The 27,033-nt window shown below is 35.0% G+C and overlaps 1 protein-coding gene across 1 annotated transcript in view; it reads right to left on the bottom strand.

Annotated features, from left to right (window-relative positions):
* Nucleotides 1–22,048, bottom strand: part of LOC127856074 (ankyrin and armadillo repeat-containing protein-like) — a 35,432-nt gene extending 13,384 nt beyond the window's left edge. Inside the window, exons 1-2 of the mRNA XM_052392063.1 lie at nucleotides 21,966–22,048; nucleotides 16,700–18,390 (exon numbers count right to left, since the gene is read on the bottom strand). Coding sequence (XP_052248023.1) covers nucleotides 16,700–18,281 — 1,582 coding nt within the window. The 5' untranslated portion in view covers nucleotides 18,282–18,390; nucleotides 21,966–22,048. The remainder of the gene's footprint in view (nucleotides 1–16,699; nucleotides 18,391–21,965) is intronic.
* Between the last annotated feature and the right edge of the window lie 4,985 nt (nucleotides 22,049–27,033).

Raw genomic sequence — 27,033 nt, 5'->3', positions numbered from 1 at the left:
CGTTTTACATTTCACAGTTTAAGTAATTTTTTTTTAGTTCATTTATACTTGTTTCCAATCATTTGTTTATAGATCTTATACAAAATAAATTGTACCATCACAATGCAGTCACTTTTCATAACGTAAGTATGGCTGAATGGGTTAAGTTTCCCCTGGGAACTGCTTTGCCATACCCCGGGTACTTTGAAGTATACTTCACCGTACACTGATTTTCAAAAACGAAAAAAATTGGGTACGAAACAAAATGTGGGTACGAAAATTTTGAGTACAAAAAATTTTTGGGGTACGATTCTTTTTAATTTGGAATGGGGTACCTGTAAGTATACCGGGTACCCAAAAGTATCATTTGAAAATCGGTGTACGGTGAAGTATACTTCAAAGTACCCGGGGTACGGGGAAGTAGTACCCGGGGGAACTTGACCCATTCAGCGTGACTGTGATTAACGTCATGATTTTGTTAACTGAATTCTTTTTTACTCATTATTGCAGGATTGTCAAAGTGAATTGACCTGTCTTATAACATTGAAGGTAACATTCTAATTGATGTCATTTTCTATGGAGCTGTATTTGCTACATAAATATATTGTACATTTGTTTTATCAGAGATTCATATTTGTACACACAAATTATCCTGCGTTAAATTACTACATAATTTGTGTGATAAAGAGTGTCCAGGATAATTTCATTATTTAATGCATATCTTTAAGAACAAACATATTCTTGAATCATTTAAATAAAATAAACAAGAAATATCTTTAAAAAAGATATACGGCGTTGATTGTGGTTTGAGTTTGTGAAAGGTAAAGAGTTCAAAAAATGAGACCAAGGATAGCGAATGTCTTTTTCTGTGCAGTTCTTAGCTGGATCACACGCAATACGGGATGTTATGCGGAGTTTTCGCGGCTTATTTTACATAATTACATATTGCTGGTCATAAACCTATAGATACAAAACAGAAAACCAAATGAAGAATGGAAGTGAAATTTAAACATATGAGTCAACCGGCCACACGCGAAGTATCCGTACATATTTTAAATATTTATACGCGCGTTCTTCGAACAAACCTGTTTTAGTGGTTTGTCGGGCATTGCTTTTTGATTCGATTATTAACAGTATCGAGAATCATCGCGCTCATGCCAATAATACATTAGGCAATATGGTGGAATAATTCTTGTTAAATTAATTAAAAATAATATTTATCATGGTATTGTTGAAAACACATAAAGAATCTATTATTGACATACCATAATTATATCGCTGAATATCTTCATTTAACATCTTTTGTGGTCTAAAGAAAATCTCAGTTCACCTAGTTCACGGATAGGGTCTATATTATATAACAAACTGGCCACAAACTCAGGTCAGCACATAAGCGTCTTCGGACGCAGCGATGACCTGTAAATAAACCCTGATAACTCGCGGGTTGAAATGCAATGCATTAAAGTGAGGCCACGCTTCCACTGCTTTTTATACTTTTACATGTTAACACGTTGATAGGAATATGAAAGTCAGTACTAAAATGAGAACATAGCCTTTAAGTAAAAAGGCTGTTGCCTCTGAAAATAAAAGGTGGACGCACAAACTGTATTGATGTCGAGATTGAGTGTAATATTGTTCTATCTATTAAGCCTTTTCATTAGAGATAAAATTGTTTCATGCTGAACACGCAGTAAAACGGTGTTACAAAGACGCGGACATGTTTCCAATGTTCTGATGGTATGCTCATATCAGCCTATGGGATAACTGAATTGTATTCATTCTGAACTAGCCGCGGGAAATTTTATTTGAATTTTATTGGACAGTTACAAAGGTCAGGTAAGGTGAAAAGCTGGCATATACAGCTAACGCCGAAAAACAATCATATCCAATCATTTTATTTCATTTTGGTTTATGGTCTGGAAAATATATCTAGACATAACATAATAATTATCTTCCTTGCTGTTAATTTATTTAGTAACTGTAAAAAATAAAACCATCAACAATCATAAATTATGTTCATGATCATTTTGTTGTTTCTCAATAACTAAACAAGAGCTCCGCAGTTGGAGACGGATGCCCCCCCAAAACAGGGCTTCAACACAGGATTTTTTGCAAAAAACTGACCATAAGAGTTAATCTTATCATATAAGTGTGACTTAGCCACTTAAATAAGTTTTTAGTTGAAGACTTAAGCTATGGTATTTCTGTTGCAGGCGACACACCCTTAAGTCATATAATGACCAAGGCAAATACATCTGGCAATGTATCAGGCGCCATGGTGGAGTACATGGTTGCTGATTTTCTATGAAAATTCATAGAGGCCAATTTATCTGTAACAAGAGCACCGCATAACGGGTGCCAGACGCTCGGCTACGGGTGCAGTTTTGAATAAAAGAAAGCTTGTCAGAATTTATTTTTTATATTTTAAAGGTCACAGTGACCTTGACCTTTGACCTAGTGACCCAAAAATGAGTGTGGCCTGTAGAACTCATCAAGGTGCATGTACATATTAAGTTTCAAAGTTGTAGGTGGAAGCAATTTGATTTTAGAGCCAATGTTCAAAACCTTAACAAAATGTTAAAGTTTTAGCACGACGCAGACCGCGGACGACTGACGGCGGACGTCGGACAACGAGCTGGCTATGACAATACCTCAGGTTTTCTCCGAAACCGCCGAGCTAAAAAAACAGGCCAATTGGTCAATCCCCTCACGCATTATCAATCGGACATGATTTTCACATTCAATGTCACAGTAACTTTGATCATTGACCTAAATGTCAATGACTATCTACTGTTAAAGGTCAATGCATCTGAAAAGTATGAGGCCCATCACTAAAGCCTTTGATGACATATCAAATGGAAACCAATTTAATACTTAATGTCACAGTTACCTTTACGTTCGAACTTGTGACCCAAATTTCAATAGGGGTCATCTACTGTCCATGGCAAATGCACATGTGAAGTATCAATCCTATCGGTAAATTCATTTACACGTTATTGATCAGACATGATTTTCATAACTTATTGCGACATTGACCTTGACCTTTGACATTATGACACACATTTGAATATGGGCTACCTACTGTCCAAAGCCAATGCACATGGGAAGTATTCAGTCAATTTGTGAAGCAGTTGACAAGTTATTGATCAGAAATGATTTCACACTTAGTGTGACAGTGACCTTGACCTATTGGCCCCAATTTCTAAAGGGGACATCAACTGTCCAACACCAATTCACATGTGAAGTATCAAGCCAATCGGTCCCTCTCTTCACAAGTTTTTGATTGCAAACAATGTTCACACTTAGTGTGAATGTTGGCCTTTGACCTAATGGCCCCAATTTTAATATGGGTCATCTACTGGCAAAGGCCAATGCACATGGAAAGTATCAAGCCAATTCGTAAATCTGCTCACAAGTTATTGATCCAAAATAAACTGCTCTACAGACAGACCGACAGACAATATCCAGCAAAACAATATACCCCCTCTTCTTCCAAGGGGGGCATAATAACTTAAGTATATTGATTAGAGTTTTAGCTTTACTTACGGATATTTTGTTTTTTTGCTAAAATGTGGTAAAGTTACAGTTTTAGGATAACTTACAGCAGTATTTTTACAGTACAGAAAAAATATGAAGAACTTTTAAAGTTATCGCAGGATCCAGAAAAGCGTTATGGACTGACAGACAGAGCGCAAACCAAAAATCCCCTCCGGTTTCACCGTTAGGGGACAACAAGCAAAGTCATTGAATTGATATCCCCCGCCAATAAGCTTCTGGACACAAAAGTGTTATATTTGACACTCAAAAAAGCATTGTTTCAAGATACAAAGAGCCATAACTCTGTTATTAACAGATGATGTATGATGCCATTTGGCGTGAATCATCCTCTTATCCATATACTCATACCTGAAGTTTCAATGAAATTCGCCAAAGGACTTCCAAGATATGGCTACGAACTTACGGACGGACACATGGTTTTGAGTGTATCTTTGTGTTTTAACTGTAAAAGTTAACTTAAAAATTTAAAGTGTTTCTTCACATTAAAACCTTCTCTTTATCCACCTGGTTTATAAATCCCTATCATTTTGTTTTGACAAATTTATGAACCCCTGTAATACATCTTTAAAGTCGAATGCAGATTTGTTAATAACAATTTTCTTAGTTCAAGTAAGTCATTCTTTTACACAAACTATGAACTGCAAATGAAATACCGGTAGATCATCCAGAATAAAACCCAATATACATGTAAATAAATCCCGTATTGATTCGTGGATTAAGAAAATAATTTGACACAGAAAGGACTGGGCACTTAGTGGGGGTATAAGAGTGCATGGTATGCCTTTGCATAGTAACACTGAATAAAGAAAACATAATACAATTTTTTCCATATTGTCAATATATCATAACATTTGCATAGCATTAAGTTCACAGTACAATGAGTGATTTAATATAAATTATGATTACTTAAGCAATAGGCTTTTCTCAAGCTGATAAGCTTATGGATATATTGACTCTTAACCCTTTCCCCGCATAAAAAGCAAAGTGAAAATGGCTTTTGCAACCAGCATAAAACCAGGACAGCCTGGGAGTAGGTGTCTGTACGAAATCAGCCGCCTGGTTTGAAGGCGTAAATTTAGCAAAAACCAGCTGGTTTTCATCAGAAAACCAGGTGTAAAAGACTTGCATACCAGGCGTATAGGACACGTAAACCTGGCGTAAAGGACATGTTAACCTGGCATAATATGGTGGATTATGCAAATGAGCTGGTTTTAAAACCAGGCGTCAATTTTAAAAACCAGGCTTAAAGTAGCGGACGTAATTATGTAAAATCCAGGCGTATACAGCCTGGCATAAATTTACAAATCCAGGCGTAAATTTATCAATCCAGGCGTAAATAAAAAATCCAGGCGTAAATGTTTCTAGTGTTTCTACATTATTAAGGTCATTGATTGAAAATGTAACTCCACCAGCATTCTTCCTCCCCAATCCTTTGACAAAACATTAATCTAAAATACAAATTGATATTTAGTACAACTACATTTGAACTATTTCAAACACTGTAATTTCGAATCAATGGCTAATTAAAACTTTTTATCTTATCCAAGGCTCCGCAGCAGCTTGGATTTAAAAGGGCAGGGACTGCTAATTTAAATATAAAAGTTCTCATTAAATATGAGGAAAAGCAATCAGTGTTCAGTATAATGACCAGACATACAGTTTAACTTAAGATGACATTATATAAAGCATTAAATACAGCCATAATAATTCACTGTACACAACATTTACACTTTTTCATTCATATTTTTATCTATTTTTGTTTTTGCTTTTCATTTGTATTTTTATAATTTATGTTTCAAATTGTGTTGTTTTTTCTTAAAATTGCATTACATTTTTAACTTGTACATGTACATTTCCCAGGGACAATTATACATAAATATGATAACGCTATATTATAATAATTATTTAAACTTCAATAAACTACATAAAAAAGGGATGCAGAATTGAAAATACAAACCTTTACCAGCTGTTAGTCTTCAGTATTCCAAAAAACAGACAGTGCTGAACACTGAGACCATATCAGTGTAACATGTGCCACCAACAAACTTATTGTTTCCACATTGAAGTAATCACACATTGTTATCAACACACAATACTTCATGGTGTCAGTATTTCAATACATTTAAACAATACAATTATAAGCCCTAATGTTGCTTAATTATTCCTAAAATTTAGTTCAGAGTCAGTTGCAGAAACCCAGCTTGTTTTCAAACAGAAAACTTCCGGTGCAATTTGACCAATCAGGGACCTTTGTATAGGTCCCTGGACCAATTGAAAGTCTGTCTTATCAGATGTTTTACAAGCAGGTACTTTCCCACTGGATGTTACTGCAGTGAATACCTCAAGACCAGGTCATCTGGTGGTCAATCAGGGTTCATCAGAACATAATGCAAACAAAGCTACAAAGTTGGATTGTTATTGTTTTCCCAATTTATTCATTTTAACTTAAAGGGACTGTCAACTTTAAAAAAGTTGGTAAGTTTCCATATTTTCAGTATATTCGGTAATAAATATTACTGGGTACAGGTACCAGGTAACTACCAGTTAACTATAAATAACACAAGTAGATTGATCATCTGATTGTCACATGGTAAACCCAGAAATGCAAATTGTGCATGAGTGGTGAATTGTATATATTTTATATATAAATTGATCAATCTACTTACATTATGTATAGTGTGTTTATCGTTATGTCACCTATTTTGGCGATGTACTTTCGATTTCACATCGAGAAATATTTTATTACCGAATATCCTGAAAATATGAAATTTTTTCAAGTAATGTAATATACCAGTCATGATATTTTAATCAATATAAACTAATAATTGTCAAAAAATACAGTATTTTAGAACTTTTTCGTCATATGTGGTTGACGGTCTCTTTAAGTAACTATGCAGTCACATGCCAGGTCTGCGTATAAGCTACCTAATGAACAAGGTAATACAAAAACTCCGTTTAATGAGCGGATGTTGTCCTATTGTTAGTCACAGTCACCTTCACCTTACTTACTGCTCGATTGGTCATTGTCGGCTCGGGTACTACTTAAACGTACCTCGGGTACTCAAAAATATACTTAAATTCAAACGCTTAAATGATTGTTGTCAGTTATTTTTTACAAATATTATGGTCATATTTATGTTAATATTTTGTAAAATGACCTCTATATAATTATCGAAAGTCATACTACAACAAGAAACCGTCGGAGACGGGTGATGCTCCCAAAAGGTTTTTTTTGTTACAATATTGCACTATATATTCAGATAAAAGGAAACGTCTAGTAGTTATGGGGGACAAGAATTGCACAGTTAATGGAAATTTTCAAAGGACCATAACTCTGTGAAAATCATCCGACCAGAACCGGCTGATAATATGCACATCTCCTCTTGGTAGTGAAGCTTCCCATAAAGTTTAATTGAATTCCGGTCATTAATTGCTGAGAAATAGCCCGGACAAAAATTGTGCACGGACGGACACACGCACAGACAGACGAAGCGGCGACTATATGCTCCCCCCAAATTTTTTTTGGGGAAGCATAAAAAGGATGTCGAGGCAGGTTTTGTTCGAAGAAAACTCAGGTTGTAATTTGTAGCGCGTTATACGATATCGTATTTTTTACGGAAATAAAACTCAGATACAGTCTTAATTGACTGGGTACGTGTTGGTATATTTTCCATACCCGGGGTACATTTAAGTATACTTAAAAGAACCCGGGGTACATTAAAGTAGACCCCAAGCCGTCAATGACCAATCAAGCCTTGCTACCTGCATTGTATATAAGATAAATCTGAGTTAAAAAATCATACTTTAAAGCAAATTCATTTTATTTAGTGGATTTTTTTTAAATCTGGTTATACAGACCCTGATCCAATTGGTCCCAAAGCAATACTCAGCTTGCTCTGCCTGAGTTCACAAACTTCACACAAAATTACAGCAAAAAATCTCCATCCTAACTTAAGTTAGTGGAAGAAATTCTTTTTCTAAAAGACTATTGTTGAGGAACAGTGACCTTGACCAAACTGGCATTAAAATGCAATCCCACTTAAGATCAGCATAAGCTACCCACACACATACAATTCATTTGAATATCTCAATCCTAATTTTACTTAACTTATTAAACAAAGTCTTTATATAATTTCATCAACACTCATGTGGCCTAATTGCTGCTTGATTCGTCATTGTAAGCTCGATACTACTAACAATTGTTCCTTGGGTACTCTTAAGTATACTTGAATGTACCCTGGGTACGGGAAATATACTAACACATACCTGGCCAATTTAGACTGTACCTGAGTTTTATTCCCGCCTAAAATCTGATGTTGTAAAACGCGCCATGGAATACGAAACAAAATCCTCTTAGAATAAAAACTTTCTCAAAATGCTTTTTTGAGCAGGAGTTTCGATAATGTAGAGGCCATTTTACAGGATATTGACATTAATATGAACATAATAAATTTAAAGAAAAAAAAGCTGACAAAGACCAATTAAGTGTAAGCTTTAATTCCCAGGTATGTTTCAGTATATTTTCCATATCCAGGGTACCATGCTCTAAAATATCCATTGACATGCATCTTTTGACGATTTATAACCTGAAAATTATAAAGCTCACGAAACTAGAATAATTTGGAGAGTTCTGTTGTTGTCATTATATTTTATGACACTACGAGGATTGCTTATATCAAGTATAAAATACATCACTCATTGTATGAGCATGGATAGCCGAGTGGTCTTAGCTTTAGACTTTTACTCCTGGGGTCAGTGGTTCAAGCCCAGTTGAGTTTTTTTTTTCTTTCTTAAAATTTTATTCTTGTTTTTTACAGTAACTTTTTAGATCCTATATATAATGTTTACATTTATAAAGATAAAGCATTTAATAACAAACTTCAATACATGCCAAAATCTGTGAAAAGGACGTCGCTTTAAGTGTCTGATAAATAAATTGAGGTCATTCTAAGACTTACTATTATCATTTATACCAACAGGGATGGGCTAAATATTTGCATATTTTAAGAAAACAAGCACATGTTTATTTCTTAACCCTTTACCACTTAGATACGTATTTTGACGATTTTGTAGTCCCTTAGGAAGTGTAACATTAATTTTATTTAAATACCTTTCTTACTAACTTCAAGTTTTAAAGGCTTCATTTCCAACCCTTAGCTACTGATGAGCAGCAAACAGCATAAAACCTGAACAGACTGCGAGTTACTCGCGATCTGTTCTGGTTTTATGCTGTTTGCGCATAGCCATTTTCACATTGCTTCTGGGTGGGAGAGGGATAATTTATACCATATTTTAAGAAAACAAGCACATGTTTATTTGTAAACAGAATCAATTTTAATTACTGCAATAAACAAGAAATTGATAAGATATATTTATTAAGAGCTGATAACTTGCTATTTTCAAGATACAATTAACTCCCAGTATAAACACTTTATAGTCAAGATCAAATCTTTGTTTATGCTAATTTGCATGTATTAAATTAAAAGCCTGTGTTATAAAGGCTAATCTGACTGTTTTTTCAACAAATTTCTCAATTTTCAGGAGCACAAAGAAGAGCTCTTCAATGAAATTTTTATCTTTTTAAATTTGGAACAAGAAAGACATAACACATACACTTATGTTATGCAGTAAGAATATTTTGCTTATGAGCTTTGGACTTTGAATGAGGGAATTAAGATTGAAGATTTGATTCCCATTTAAAATTGACAAGGTTAATCTACAACTAAATCTCGTTTGCAAAGTGTTTGTAACTTGAATGAGCTCCCGAGTGCATATCAAATTCCAAACCATGCTTTGCGATTGTTCAATATTTTAGTGTAGGACAGATTTATTGATTTTAATTCAAACATATGGTACTTACAAAGATTCATTTAGTAATTTAAAATATAAAACAATAAACAAAAAAATGTTCTGTATTATTATCCTAATAGAACAAGTAATTTATAATAATTGTCATTTAAGTGGGATATATAACAATTGTTCTTTGTTTAACCTTCCACTGTTTATGTCTATTTAGTGTTTACTATGACATTTTATTCTTCTTTTAAAGCAGTTTCCATTTGCTTTGCTTATTTGATGCAATTGATTATTTATTTAATACAAATTCATCATTCTATAGTTAAGTTCAAATCTATTTTAACCCATCTCTGTGATAGCTTGATGAGCTTTTGGTAATTGTCAAATATCTATATGAGCTCTGCTCTGTGAAAAGAGGGTTTAATTGAGTGTGTGTAAAGTGTCATCCGCGAATAGCCTGTGTGGACTGCACAGGCTAATCATGCTGGAATGACAATTCAGTCACATGCATTAAACCCTCTTTTCACATAGCACGACTCATATGTATTTTTGTTTTCAAAATACAATAAAAATATTTAATTACATTTGCAGTTTATTATATTTGACATAAACACACATTCCATTTTGTATCATTATATACAACTATGATGGCATACAAACTGAAAATGTATCATCACCAAATCTATAAAAAATGACCTTTTTAACTGATCTTTTCATTTATCAAAAAGAACTTAACTAACATTTACAGAAAAACATATAAATCAAATGTGTACACATTCTTCTAGCTGATATGGTATTAGTCATTTGTAACAGACTTCCTGAAGGCTCCAGAAATCTTTTCCAAACTGATAAAAATGAAATTGTATTGACCACAAATATTTTATATACAGATTTAAAAATGACAAACTTGTGATCTTTACAGCAAAGGTATTTTCCTTATTTATTTACATCCATTGAAATAAAATCATAATAATTTGACATTATATTAAAATTATATACATGTATATGATTTATTTACATAAATAACAAAATATGATCTGACTTTATATTTACTTTATAAAACTGATACTTGAGTTTTTCCTATTCATGTAACACATTAAGACAGTATTGATAACCTTGTTGAGGAATATTTTATGATTCAATTTTATCTTGTTAGTTTTTTGTATGATATTCGTTTTCATATACAGTCCACTCTCGTGATCTCGACATCGGATATCTCGATATTCTCGATATGTCGAAGTAAGTTCAATGTCCCAACTTTTTTCCTTCTTTATCTATATAAATAAACATCGCATATCTCGATTTTCGTTATGTCGAATAATTCGATATCTCGATATAAAATATTTTGTCCCGAGTCCCGATTTTACATGTATTTACTGTGGTTTATCTCGAAGTGCGAATAACTGTTCCAGTGTTGGCAAAAGGTGAGAACAAATTTCTTTGATTCTTCACCGCCCCGCTTTGCCCGGCTGCTCACGATACTGTGCGGTAGGAAATTGATCCGTTAATTGCATCAATGATCACACGTGTGTAATGTCGTTAGCCCTTAACACTTGAGTAAGGCCTGTCACATTAACTGTCACTTTAACATCAGTTAACTGCAAATAATACACAGCCTGTATGTAGATCTGGGGATGTTGAGTAATAAAGACAAGACTCAAAATGGCTTTTCATTTTTATTTTATCCTGTACTAATAATCGATTGAACTTAGCATTTCAAACTACAAAATGTGCATGTACAGTTCAGTATTCCGGAACGTAATTTACGCATGTTCAGATGGAAAACCCTCGTCTTGATTGGACGTAAATTGCATCATAACTTTAAATAGCAACATTACCGGATGTTTACTCGACAGTTTAGAAAAATTATAACCGCATGTGTTCATGCAATTCTGTTATACTTAAAACGTCATTTTAAGCATTTAAATAGCAAAATTAATCGTACCTCGTAAAAACGTGTATATATCAGGTAGAGAGTATTATGCCACACGGTGACGGCTTTAGTAAGACCACTTAGCAGGTATTTAGGTGTTAAAAACAAGGTTCATTTTCGTCTCATTTTTTCTTTGAAAACGCCTAATCGGATATCTCGAACTCTCGTTATCTCGATATTTTTTCTTGTTCCCGCCGACTTTGAGATAACGAGAGTGGACTGTACATCACCAAATTGAAAATACACAGGCTATTTGCTCTTTTAATATTTAATAATGTTTTAAAAAAACAAACCACTTTTTTCAGAGACTTAAGATTAAAAACAAAATTACCAATTTGCTTGACACAATGTTTGTAATAATACCTGGTACTGAACTTTTATGAATTCTGTTCAAAAGGTTCTGGAAGGTATATTCACAGAATGAATAGATGGATTCAACTCAAATGCCTGTGTCATTTTGACAATATTATGAAGCAACCCGGTATTATTTTGCAATTAGGACAATCTGACAGGGAGCCGTAAAATGAGTCTATTAAAACAGAAGTTTTTAAACATGACACAATAAAGCAAAACAGTAGTTTATTGACAAGTTCAGTTATTTCTTAAATTTATGACAGTGACTGAAACCCAGGCGAAACGATGATGATGGTTGACCATGGTATTTAATTGTCAGCCATTAAAAACCGTGGTGGAACATGATCAGGACCATGGTTTACCATGGTCGCAAAAGATATGGACCATGGTTGGCAATGGTGACCATGGTTAACCATGGTCGGCAATGGTGACAAAAGACAGACCATGGTTGGACATGGTCACAAAAAACATGGACCATGGTCGGCAATGGTGACAAAATATAGACCATGGTTGGCCATGGTAAATTAAAACATGGACCATGATCGACAAAGTTACTTTTATTTTCATTTAAGTGTTCTCATGGTGTTTAATGTTCATTTACATAAAATATGCAATAATGTTAATTGTTGTACATGTTTGTGTTCTTGATATCATCTTCAACTGTTCTTGAAATAAGATGTCCTTAAAACTTTCTTAAACTGTGCTTTTAATTCTTCCAAGAACAATTAACATTATTGCATATTTGATGTAAATGACAAACAAATACCATGGTCAACCATCAAAAACCATGGCGACCATGGTCTACCATGGTCATCCCTTTGCCTGGGTTGATTGCTGTTTTTACAAAGGAAGAATATTGTGTGCACAGGAAGTTGACACGGAAGCAAGCTGAATGATGCCACGTGGTTTATGTTATATTTGGAAATGTAAGTCTTTAATAAATTAACGTCTAAACTGATCAGCCATTGGTTCCATTTCAACTTCTTTGGCACTGTGTTTACTTATGTTTCCCAATTTTGCTACATTGTATCACTCTTTCCTCTGCTTTATGAATGTTTTTGTCATCAACAAAATCAGAAACATAACCAATCATTTCATACTCATTAACTGTTGACTTACATGCCAATGAAGACTGTCAGCAATTCTAATGATTTTATTACAATGTTGAATTATATATTTTAAGTTCTTTCAGTAATTCAATGGCCATGGACACATCCCTCCAGGACTATGAGCCTTTCCACACAAGTGTTCAATGCCAAAAAGTTAATTATTAAAGTGAAACTGCCTTTAATTTCTAGTTTTGGTTAAAAAAAAGAACTATCAGGCTTGCCTGACCTTTTTCCTGGAATTCTGCAGGAAATTCCTGCAGAAATTCCAGCAGTTATCATCAGCCTTTTTCCGTCGAAACCACTTGGTGCCGTTTTACAAAAGGAAGGTCATGGTCTACCATGGTCATATGACCATGGCCAACCACGTTTTGTTAAATGGCACCACAGTTTTTGACCATGGTCATCATGACCATGGTATTTGGCCATGGTCAACCATGGTATTATGCCATGGTCGACCATGGTATTTTACCATGGTCAACCATGGTCATGATGACCATGGCCAAAGACTGTGGTGCCATTTAACAAAACATGGTTTGCCATGGTAAACCATGGTCACATGACCATGGTTTAGCCATGGTATACCATGGTCATATGGCCTTCATTTCGCATGGGAATGTTCTTTTCTTACATCTAAAGTGCTGCTGTACTTTTAATTTACCAAGGGTTAACTAATTGTTAACATAATTTCAGTCAATAGAATGAACTGATTCAAATTCAGAGTGTTACAGTGCTGATATACTTTCTAACAACTTTTTCTTTCTAAGAAAATACCATAGTTGCCATCTGTCTATGTAATTCATTGATTGATGGAGTAAATCTGAAGTTTCTGGCAATTAATTAATGATTGATTTGCACAATAATTAATCAGAGACAATTGACTTTCTTTCAGTCCATTGTGTTTGTCATAGCTGATATGTATTGTGTTTGCAGGCAGAATGGATAACCATTTAATGTCCATATAAATGAATCAATATTTTGATCTTTGTTTTACTGTTTGTTTACTGCAATTTAAAGGCACATTATATTCCTTTGAGCATGTATGTAATGCTGTTTGTAAGCAGTTATCTGCATGTATGCATTAGTTTCCTTATAAAACAGTTATATTAAACAATAATAACTGTGTTGTTGACTGCTTACATCAATCTTGGGATCATTATAAACAATAATAGTTTTGAGTTCACACTTCAAAGCCATAAAAATTGCCCCATTTGAAACAAAATAAAACACAATATTTGTATTACCTAAATACTTACAACGATGAAAAATGTTGTCTTTCAACAATATGACTTTTCTGATATTGATTATACAGGCCTTTTTTTTCTTCTTAAGCAAAGGTCTTATAAAGGCGCCAACCCCTTAGAGAACTTCTTTAAATGATGCAAATTTCCCAAATTTAAAGCTCGGGTAATTTGGGTAATTTCTTCCCCCTAATATCTGTTTTGACGATAATTTTTCGGCGTAAGCTGAATAAGCCAGCTTTTCACCCTGACTTGACCTTTGTAAGTGTCCAATAATACTCAAATAAAATTTCCCGCGGCTAGGTACGAATGAATACACTTCATTTATTCCATTGGCTGATTTGAGTATAACACCAGAACATTGGAAACATATCCGCGTCTTTGTAACACTGTTTTACTGCATGAAACAATTTTATCTCTAATGAAAAGGCCCAATAGATAGAACAGTTTTACAATCAATTTTCGACATAAATACAGTTTGTGCGTTCACCTTTTATTTTCAGAGAATTACCAGCGCAAAAGCGTTTAACTAAAGGCTATGTTGTCATATTTAGTACTTACTTGCATTGCATTTCAACCCGCGAGGTTTCGGGTCAATACGCGGTCATTTTGTGAAAGTCAGAGTTTATATACAGTTCATCACCGGAGTTCGCAAAAGGGGTTGCGATCATTGTGTCTTACTGACAATAACGTAGTGACTGTAATGCATTGCATTCCAATCCGCAAGGTATCAAGGTCAGTTTGCGGTCAGTTGCAGAAATCTTTATATAAACGCCGTCTCGTAAACTTTGTGCACTTGAAGTCTGTTTTGATCAGAAAGATACTAAATAAAGATATTCGGCGATATTATTGTGGTATGTCAATCATCGATTTTTAATATGGTTTCAAAATTTGCATGATAAGGACCAATTTTGATAAAATTAATTAGAAATATTTATCCATTTAGACCAGTTTATTAAGCATGACCACAATAATTCGCTATACTATAATTATGCAATTAAATAAGATTCGAGTATTGCCGGCTGACCTATATGCACTCGTTTATTTTCATGTTTCTTGTGTTTTTCTATTCTGTAAATATAGATATCTGAGTAATAATATCACATAAAGCAAAATAAGCCACGAAATCTGGCGCAACACCCCGTAATTGATTTGCTTATGATGTAGCTAACAACTGCGCAGAAAAAAGGCATCCGCTACTTTTTATCTCATAGAGATAACTTTTGATCGTTCATAAACATCGACCACAATCAACGCCGTATATCTTTTTTAAAGATATTTCTTGTTTCCCTAAATGGAAAGTCAGGCACTTTCCCAAAATCACGAAAAAAAGCCCTGGATGATAATAACAATATTCACTATTATAATTGACTGAAATACAGTTGAACCGATTTATTTCAATGTTGCCTGATGACCTTAAATAATACTTAAAAATGAAGAAAACAATAGTTCTTATGACTACATATTGTCATACATATTGGATATTGTACTGGTATTGGTTTTAATTGCAATGTTTAACAACTAAACACAAATTGCAGACTTTTCAAGTTTTGGTTAGACTTACAAGCAAAGCAAATTTTGAGTTGGTCCGATATTTATTTTTAAAAATCGGTCCGACTCTTCATTGTCTTTTTTGAGAGAAAAATATCACAGACAGCTGAATAAAAAACCCTTAAATAACACGTTCTAAATAAATCCCAAAGTTGAAACAATTTACCCCACAATTATTATACAAGTATTACAACAAAGACCCAGTACCATTCATACTTCAAATATATTGGAGACCAGGCTTGTTAAAATGTGAAAAGCCAATATCTCAGTGTATAACTGTAACCATTGTGGTTTTAACACCGAATAATGGTTTTAGATCCGGTAACAATAACATTTTACAAAAGATTCAATGAACTGAGTGCTAATGAGGTTTCAAGCATTGTCTAAAAGACAAGCTATAAATTAATGCTCTAAAATTATGCTTTACTGTAAATCTGTAACAATGCACATCTGATAAAAAGAAGGAAAAAAAACATGAAAAGAAAGAGAGTATTAAACATAATTGTATATTTTGCCTTTTTTCTTTTGAGGAACCAAATAAACTGTAGAATCCATTATAAAGTCTATATCATTTTCAGTTTTAGAATTAATTTAGTATATGTATTACTGTAAGTAATTATTTTGGCCAATTTAATTTTAAACTCTTCAATATTTGGCAATTGCTTGTTAATTAATTGTGAAGCTTTTTTTAGCCCAATTTGATCCTTGGCCTCTTAGTGTGACATTAACTTTTTTTTTTTAATCCATCAATATACATGGCAAAACCAGGGCTGAGAATAAACATAAGCTGCATACAAGACTCAATGGTACTAACTTGGGCTAAAAACAATGGAAGTTCTTTGGACTAAAGCAAACAATACTTGAAAGGAAAATTCTTAAGTGAAACAGCAAGGTAATAAATCCTGCTTCTTTTTTCTTAACCCTTCCCGTGCTCTTTTTGAAATATAATATAGTTTTGAAAATGTTCATTTGCAAACATCAACACTTTCGTTGAAACCCGTTACTTCCAGTGTTAAACATTTAACTGAGCTGAGTGAGTGAATGCCATGGATAAGGCAAATTTGTAGATAACCTCACAAGATTAATCCAGTTTTTATACCCCTCCCCTATTGAATAGGAGCCTGTACCTATTACGGACCTTAAACCTTTCCAAAATAAACGACACCAGGGTACCCACTTACCCAGGGACACACAACCCAGTGTGACAGCTGACTCCACTTGGATCATCTCTTCCTTCGAATGCACCATCAGAGCAATAAGGAACTTGATCCCGCGAGACTGCGAGATAGTGTTCTGGTTCCTGCAGTGTGGCACATAGCCCACGCCGACACACAGGTATCTCAGCGTCCGTATAACACTTAGCACAATATGCTCCTTATCCGACCTCAGCAAGCGAACCAACGGATGGATGCCATTCGCATCTGCAATCTGGGTCTGAGAGTTCAGAGGTCCTTGAGCAAGCACACCTAAGCCTTCAGATCCTATGAAATGTAAGTTTTCTGATAGACTGTTCACAAATTCAATTAGCAAAGAAACCTCCATTTTTTCTGCCATTTTTCTTTTTTCATCTAAACTGTCTCCAGCTAAGGCCCACAAGGCCATTGCTGTTTTCTCTTGTAAGGTTTCAACTCGTGTTTTCTTTAACAGTTGCATGAGATGGTCTTGGGCTCTTGCAGACAGTATCACCCTCTGAGTCTTGGAGTTATCCTCAGCTAACCTGTGTATTGCCTCCACTGAACTCAACTGCAAGTCTTTGTTTTTTGTCCGACATAGAACCACAACGTATGATGCAGCCCCTAACTCCACAATTGTGTTCTGGTTGCTAACATTTTTGTTGGCTATCTTCCCTATAGCTTTATTCAATGAAAACAAGAGTCCCTTGTCTTTTTGATCTTTGTACAAATCAGTGATCGTCTGCAGAGAGCCAGGCAGCTGTCCTATTTGGCTCTGATGGGATGGGTTTGCCATGGCAATATTTCCAAGACAGTCAACAGCTTCTATGAGAACTTCCTGTTCCTTCACGGTCTGCATGACTTTTAATAGGGATGGAATAGCACTGTTCTGAACCATGTTGTCAGCATACTCTTTCAATGTTGCCATCTCCTTTAAAATTTGAGCAGAGAGTTGGATGGCCGTATTGCATGATGATTTGAGTAATCTCACAAATGCAGGTATACCCCCGGAGCTAAAAAGTTGCTCCTTAACTTCCTGCTTCTGTAAAATGTTTAACAACACATGGAAAGCATGGACTTTAGAGTCATCAGCAAGAGTACTCTTGGCTACTTTGACAATTGTTGGAATGCAGCCGTTCTTATACAGCTCTTCCCAGTATGGATTTATAACACCTTCATCTGAAGGCAGTGTAAGAGTTTGCAGGCATTTCCCGGCTGCTTCTGCCTCTTCTTCTGATTCCGAGGAAAGAAATTTTAACAAATTCTTCCAAACTGGCAGCAGATCAAACTTTGCCTTTATGAAATATTGAAGAATTGGAATGTAACCTTTTGTCGCACATATCTCAACTGCTCCATGATTGTGATTATTAATGGCATTAACCTTTGCGCCAAGATTAATTAAGCACTGTATAGAATCAATATTACCACTTGAAACTGCTATCAGGAAAGGGGTTGAACCAACATCATCATTTGTTTTGAGCTCCAGCTGATCAAGGTCAGCATGAACAAAGCGTTCAATTGATTTGGTGAAGCCCCTGTTAGCCGCAACGTGGATGTGGGCCCAGCCATTCTCATCAAAATCTCCTTCCATGGTGAGGTAAAGTTCACAACTTGTTTGGCACTTCAGGCAAAATTTTAAGGAACTGAGGGTCTACTACAGTTACCACATGGTGACGCATGGACCCTAAGTCATTTGAGGGCTGAAATACAAACAATATGATGTTATGACATAACAATTTTTTTTTTCACATTTCACGCAGTCAGCTGATTGTTATTTAATATGTTTAGGGCATGTTATGAGAAAACTGCTTGATGCAGGTGCTTTTTGTATATTTGCAGGTCCAGACCAACTCTTACTGTGTTACATTTTCCTTTTACACATAAATACTCATTTTAAGGATGAAAGCACAATGATAGTAAGGATGTCCGAAAAGGAAAGACAGCAAATTATGCACATGTTATTTAAAAAGGATTGCATGTGAGGTGCCTGATGTATATAACTGAAGGTAACATTACACTTAATCGAAAGTAGTGCCTATTTCTAAGGAGTTCAAGGCCTATTAGCCATTGCAACCATGCTTCTCAAATTTCACCTTTGAAACTCTGTTTTTCCAGATGGCTTTCCTTTTGGAAAATTTTTACTTTCTTAGAAGTTGGGAGATCTTATACTTTTGACTGCATTTATTTAAAGAAGACATATTTATTATCCAACGCTTTTCAAAAAGCGTAGGGAATATGTGGTTATCTCCGCCGTCTGTCCGTCCTGGCCACTATATCTCCTCCTACACTATTAGCACTAGAACCTTGAAACTCACACACATCGTAGCTATGACAATATGTGTGACAGTGAACTATTTGGATTTTGATCTGACCCCTGGGTCGAAAGTTATGGGGGTTGGGGTGGGGCTGGGTCAGAGATTTTCACTCATTTTACTTACAACATGCGGCGTGGGGATACGCGTCGGCCTAGTGCCGCGCCATTTCTAGTCTTTAAACTGAGACCAGTCTTACTAAGTTTGATTTATATGAAATACAAGAAGAATGCTTTGAAAATTTGCAGTTTTATGATTGTGAACCTATGGGAAATGGAATTAGTGAAATACAACCTGAAAGACAGTTTAACAATTACATGACTTTTGAATCTAAATACACAGAATTTAGTTTACTTACGGAGAATGTTCTTAACATATTCGATGCGAGTTCAATATATGAGATCTAACTTTTAATAAACAATTATATATTAAGTTAATTATTATTACTACTGATAAATAACATTTAAGCTTTCCTATAAAAAGAACAAATAACATTTAAGGATTCTTATTTAAAGATACTGTGTACGTGCTTGAATTAAATCTTTTTCTGTATTAAAATGTTCTAATAAAGTATAAATTTCAGATTTGGCACGAATCTTTGTATATTGATAGATCTTCTATTAACCCCGGTAGTGTTTATTACCAATTATTGTCAATTAGTGTAAATTATAACATCAATCAATATGTGTCATAAATTGGGCGTACCCGAGATACAATCATGAGCCGATGTTGTCTACAACAATAACGAATGCCACACTTTACCTTTAATTGAGAATTACAGACGTGTTAATCAATAAGTGTTTTCTATCAATTACTGTAATAGATAACATCAAACAGTAGGTGTCATACATATGGTGTACCCGAGATGTAAACATACAAGTCAGAAACGCGAGTCTTACACCCATATTGGCATTTTAAAATATACTTTTGACTGCTTAACTCTAATAACATGTATAACATATAAATAAAAATGTGTCATTTAAAGATACGTTTACACATGTGTATAATTGTTATAAAATATTCATCCCATATTGTCGTTGAATGTTCATACTATGAATTTGTTATTAAATCATAGGTATATCCCTGGCAGAATACAAAGCAGCAACAAGAGGCGAAAGAGAAATTCACTTTCTATGTGCAGAATGTTGCAGAAGCGTTCCCACTATTCATAGTATGCCTGAGGACGAAAGGGTATCACATGTTGACCCAGATTTAACACAGGTATTCGCTCATAACAAATGCTTTCCGTTTTCTGAATTTCAGTTATTTTTGTTGATATTGTATCACAAAGATTACTCAATCTTTCTGTTTATGTTGTTTGAACACATAAATGTTTCTCCTTTAGTTAGTAGAACCTGATAGTGCTGACGCGACATTTCTGAATGGGGACGTTTATTCTCCTATGGCCGCCCCGGTTGCAGAATCAACAGTAATCCATCACGTAAGTATATTATTTAATATTCCCTTCCGCGAATTAGTTTGATTATAATTGTGCGGTTCTGACGATATTAAACAGTTTTCGTCGACCCAAAAATTAAAGGATGTGCCTTTCACTGGAACCAGGCCGTATGGCGGCACGTGCAAAGCCTCGGTCTCCAGGTAATAAATATAATTATGGATGTGTATAAATAATTTTATGATTGTACTTACGAAAATTTAAATTTTCGCCGTTATATAAATCTAGGAAAAAAATAACACATACAAATGCCGATGTTTCATATCACTTATTATATAGTATTTCATTGATTTTACAGAGCGCCTACAGTCAACGCGACACTGTATTCACTTTTGTCCGCAAGGTCATGTCTATACCGTTCCTGCCAGCGGAACATGTGGAACCAGCAATTATGAGGTAGATTATATATTTGACAAATACACAAAGAAATACCCAAAATAACTGGATGGCCACGTTTCACTTATTTAGAAATAATTCGAAAAACCGTTCAGACTATTACTTTACAAATTACTGGTCTCTTGTAATAGTACTGATTCATTTTTATTTGTTTCAGACTGAAAGAAAAAACAACAGACGAACGCCTCTCCGACCTTCTAGAGTACGTTGCACGCTGTCATTTAATTTGGGGCGAGTTGTCTTTTATTTGGGGCGAGTTGTCTTTCGATTGGGGCGAGTTGTCCAATATATTTGGGGCGACTTGTCCAGATTTTCGGGGCGACTTGTCCTGGGGCGAGTTGGCTTTGGGGCGAGTTGTCTGGTAACCACTCATATCATGTATGCATTTTTATTGTATTCATTCAAAACTTTTATGGATCTGACAAAAAAACAACTGTTCTACTACAACAGCTGATTCCATTAAATCATTATCATAAAGGAACAATAATGATTGTGAGTTCTATAATTATATTAAATTGAGCATTTAAAAAGCAACACCATGTCTGAAAGTATTTTGGATCTTCAGAGGCAACTTAACTTGTTTTACATTAAATTTGACAGTAAAATAATAAAAAAACAACTTTTGTAGCATACATATTGTATCATTATCATTAGTCAAATTAGTTCTGGCTACCATACCTTTAAATGTCGCTTTTTATGACTTTTGACAGGCGCGAATTTATACAGGTATGTCAATACTATATAAACTGTCTGCTGAAGTTTGTTTAGCTATAGTCAAATACGATCCAGTTAATATTATATAATTTAATATCACAATTTTAAGTATTAAGTTCTGTATATGATTATCAATACGCATTCATTATATGCATTTAGTTTGTTTTACACAAATCACCACCATTTTTATTAGATTATTGGTGACATTTTGAACAGTTTATCGACCATGACAGCTTTATGTTTAAATGCATAATAAGTTAATAACAAATACAACAGTAACAACACTCATTATATTTTATCTACTAAAAATCTCGTGTGACAGCTTTACTGTAGAGGTTTAACGGTAAATACGCGTGCTTACTTGTGTACAAAAGTGAATAATTAATTATGCATGTACCTGATTATTTATCACATATCCACACGCTATGTTTACACTTACAGACAGGTGCTATGTTAGACGACCATTAACACAGGAAATTAAACCACTGAGAAATGGAACGATTTGATTGGTTGCTATGTACACATTCTAATTGACAATAACCGCTACTCATTATTAGCGTTATTTTATGCTTGCAACAGTTATTTCCCTCTAACGAATTCGGGACACGTTTTATATCCAAAAATATTCTTTCAAGCGAACGTCTTGATGGCTGTTTCTGTTGAAATTTCATGAACTAATATCCTTCGGACAAGATCACGGAACGTAAACGGTGGAACATCAATGTTGGTATAGCTGTCACAGGTACTTGAATTTGTTTTGTTCTTCTCGATCTTATTATATATATATATATAAGGACTAAAAAAATGTTCCTCCGTTTACGTTCCGTGACCTTGTCCGAAGCACAAAACCCTATAGCCCCTACTACTTCTATGGGAACAACCAAACACGCCAGCCTAGTTGGTTGCAAGCCTCTTCAAGCAGCTCTGCGTACTTGGCATTTTTGCTTTCATAGGCCTCCTCGGGTCTGGGGTTTATCTGTACAATACTTGGTAATAACAGCTTCTTGTAAAAGTCAACCTTCATGATCCACCCGGTTGCGCCATTGGGGAACGAGCTTGTTTGGTCGACTGCCTCTTTACATTTTCTCCGGGCTTCACGCGAAGTTTATAATCAGTTTTCGTGGTGAGAAACTACTACTTTCCCTTTTCCTTTCTGGTTCAAGCCAGTCAACCACCTCTTTGTGGACGCTGTGGTGTCGTCATCTGTATCTTCATTGTGACAGAGCTGTAGGGCAGTAAGAAAGGACATGTTCTATAGTGCCGGCACGATCACAAATTGTGCATTTAGGATCTTCTATCAGTCCACAACGTAGGTGTTTGCAAGAGATTGTAGGAGGACATGGACTGACGTAAGGAGGATGGAAAGTCTGCTGATGTAGTCATATATTCCAGATGTCGACCCAGATCAATTTCCTGGCTAGTGCATTCCATGTTGCCCATGCTCCATGTGTTCCTATTTCTACCGCTCTAGATTGTCTCTTGCTTTCTTGTGCCCTCCTGGCCTCTGTCTGGATCATTGCGCACCTCTCTTCTTTGTCTGCTCAGCTCAGCATAAGTTTTTTTTTCACTCCAATCCTTTTACGCCCGGCAGCTTTCAAGCTTCAATGAGCAATTTTTCTGCTTGACTGACAGTCTCTGTAGCCGACCATTTTCCGCTGGTGCGGGTAACAATGCCGGCTTCTCGGATCAGCCTATCTGTGGAGTTTCTTAAGGTGAGTAGCAGTCTAATCTGGGCTGTCTTGAATTCCACCACCCGTAAGGACAGTGGGGGTTGAAGCTTGTTGCTCTTTTCATACAATCCTACGCTGGAGAAACTGGGGTGGGGTATTAATTGCAACCTCCTTAGGTGTCGACTGGTGGTCCTCTTTAAAGCATCTATAACTCAGCTCGATATCACATACAGCATCATTGGTAAGATAAGCCTTGGTTGTAAGGTTGTTGGTATAGCCAGACTTTAAAATTTTCAGGAAGGTTGCTGCGGTCTATATTTTTCAGTCCATCTTCTACCTGGGTTTCAAGCTTTGACGAGGAGTTCAACAGAAACTGTACATCCGGTTACAGTTCCTTTCTTCAACTTCTGTCAGCTGGACGCCTACGAAGAACCGGAGTATGATACCATACTCGTGAAGATTTTCTAGGTACTGTCTGAAACATGATTGTGTTGTGAGGAATGGAACAATATGCATTGGCGAGGCCGAGCCGAATGACTGTGAGGTTCTTCTTACCTGCCTTACCAGTCAAAAGCTGCATACAATTGATATTTTAGAACACGGTAAATGTAAAGTATTACTGTTTCGTCGCAAATATTATAACTACAAAGAACATTTGCAAATCGAAAACATTTTAATTTCAATTTTGTCAATTAAAGGGGCCTTTTCACATTTTGGTTACTTGAGACAATTACAAAAATATTCGCAAAATGTATTTATGATATTTGCGAGGAAACAGTAATACTGAACATTTACCATGCTCTAAAATATCCATTATATGCATCTTTTGACGATTTAGAAACCTGAACATTAAAAAGCGTTTCAACGCAAACCGATTGAATAATTTGGAGAGTTCTGTTCTGTTGTTGTCATTATATTTTCTGATACTACGAGGATTGCTTACACAAAGTATAAAATACCCCACTCATTGTATGAGCACGGATGACCGAGTGGTCTAAGCGATAGTCTTTTGCTTCATGAATCAGAGCCCAGTTGAGGGTTACTTTTTTAATTTTATAATTTTATTCTTGTTTTTTTACTGGAGCTTTTTAGATCCAAATGTTTACATGTATCAATAAAAAGCATTTAATGACAAACTTAAATACATGCCAACATATCCGTGAATGTTATTTCTTTAAGTCATTTCAGACAATGATTTTGTCCAAAAAAGAAAGGAATTCTTTTACTTTAACATATAACGATAAAGGCGTGGTCTATTGAGAAGAATCTTGCTTATTTTAATTTCCTGGACGCATTTTATTTTGTTAAAACAATTCTCGCGCATGATGTCATTGGCGTCGCTCTGGAGAGCGGCGACTAGTATGTAATGCATTTTTTTTCGCTTATGGGAGGAGCAGTTATTGTACGGATCAATGTATATATTTTTGTTTTAAGAATATCTTGCATAGTGGTGATTTTTGTGTAAATTAGTGTAATTAAGTACTGCATTTGTGCCTATTATATTTATTACAACATTTATTGCCAATAATGCAAAGTTAATTCTTTTAATTCATAGCTAAACACAGGCACTGGGCACTAATAAAAGATCACAGGTACTGGGCAAATACGCGAACCGGCGAAACTTTAAATTAATAGTCAACATTTTTGTCTGAAACTTTCAACAGTCGCCGTGTTGAGTGGATGAGGTGTCCGCCTAGCGATCGGGAGTTGGTGGGTTCGATTCCCAGGCGGGGAGCATTTTTTATATATTATTTATATATATTATATTATTAATCTCTCTCTCTCTCTCTCTCTCTCTCTCTCTCTCTCTCTCTCTCTCTCTCTCTCTCACTCTCTCTCTCTCTCTCTCTCTCTCTCTCTCTCTCTCTCTCTCTCTCTCTCTCTCTCTCTCTCTCTCTCTCTCTCTCTCTCTCTTTATTATTTTTTTTAATTATTTTAAATAGAATTTAAAAGTACTGCGTTTTAATGCGACCTAAATACAACGTTGCACATTTTTATTAAAATTAATGGATGCCGCGTGGTGACAACGTTAGTTAAAATATCTTACATCTCTTAAATATCTTATAAAAAATACACGTGTTTTTATATTTACAAATAAATGCAAACAACACATCTATTTTGCATGTATTTTTGTTGTTGTTTATGGTTGTCTATAATAGGCCCTAAGTACTATCCCTACCACACATAGAGCGCGAAGCGCGACACGTATTATTGATTGTAACAATGAGTTGTGATAAGGGAAGCAGTCGCTTATCAAGGAGGAGCTGTGTCCCAGCAACACAAAATCATAGATAATGGTTATTTTGGGGTTATAACACAACATCATAGATAATGGTTATTTGGGGGTTATTACACAAAATCATAGATAATGCTTATACCAGTATCTTTTTCTATTTTGATTAAAATAATCGGCCAATATATTTATATTTACAGTAGAAAAAAAATCGTTCCATATAACTTCATTGAGTGCCTTTTACACTGAAATTCCCGACGCCCTTTGATGCTTTGCATCAATACTTATCTTGTAAACGTTTCTATAGCATTAGTAAGCGTTTTCTCGGTTTCTCACCATTGCGCTCCTGTGCACATTATTACTTTTTTATCTTCACATCGTTATAAAGACTGAATAAATCTTCCTCTTTATAACTTAATTTTGTGCAATAGACTTTTTAAAAGAGGCAATAAAAACAATGCGCTTAATTTGGTATATTATTCACTTCAATAAACTTCGGTTACATCGAATCATCGTCGAGTGTCTTGCAAGAAAACACATTAATATTTTAAAGGGGCATTTTCACAGATTTTGGCATGTTTTGAAGTTTGTCATTAAATGCTTTATATTGATAAATGTAAACATTGGATACAACAGGCTCCAGTAAAAAGTCAAGAATAAAATTAAAAAAAGAAAAAAGGTAACCCTCAGCATGCAGGGCTCGAACCACTGACGCCTGGATTCCTGGAGTAAAATGTCTACCACTTAGACCACTCGGCCATTCTTCCGAATACAACAACAGATGTATTTTATACCTTATGTAAGCAATACTCCAAGTTTCACAAAATATAGCGACAATAACAGAACTCTCTAAATTATTAATTCGTTTTGCGTTGCAACGCTTTATAATTTTCGGGTATTTAATTCTTCAAAAGATGCATATAATGGCTATTTTAGAGCATGGTTAATGTTCAGTATTACTGTTTCCCCACAAATATCATAACCGAAACGAAAATTTGCGAATCTGACACAACTTTTTCAATTCTTTCAATTTACCCAAACGTGAAAAGGCCCCTTTAATTAAATGGGCCTAATCACGTTTTGGTAAATTGACAAAATAAAAAACAACAATTGTTTCAGATTCGCAAATTTGTTGTTATGATATTTGTGAGGAAACAGTAATACTGAACATTCCCATGCTCTAAACTATCCACTACAAGTATCTTTTGACGATTTATAAACCTGACAATTATAAAGCGTTGCAACGCGAAACGATTTAATAATTTTGAGAGTTCTGTTGTTGTTATCTTTTGTGATACTACGAGGATTGCTTATATAAAGTATAAAATACATCGCTCATTATATGAGCACGGGTGGCCGAGTGGTCTAAGCGATAGACTTTTACTCCATGGGTCAGGGGCTCAAGCCCAGTTGAGGGTTACTTTCTTTTCTCTCTGCAATTTAAGTATTGTTTTTTAATGGAGTTTTTAGATCCAATTTATATTTATCAATATAAAGCATTTAATGGCAAACTTTATTGGTCATAAATCATAAAGAAATTATTCATATTTGATGAAAAGTAA

Source organism: Dreissena polymorpha, chromosome 13 (genome assembly GCF_020536995.1).
Source record: "Dreissena polymorpha isolate Duluth1 chromosome 13, UMN_Dpol_1.0, whole genome shotgun sequence".
Lineage (NCBI taxonomy): Eukaryota > Metazoa > Mollusca > Bivalvia > Myida > Dreissenidae > Dreissena > Dreissena polymorpha.
This window is presented reverse-complemented; position numbering and strand designations above follow the sequence as displayed.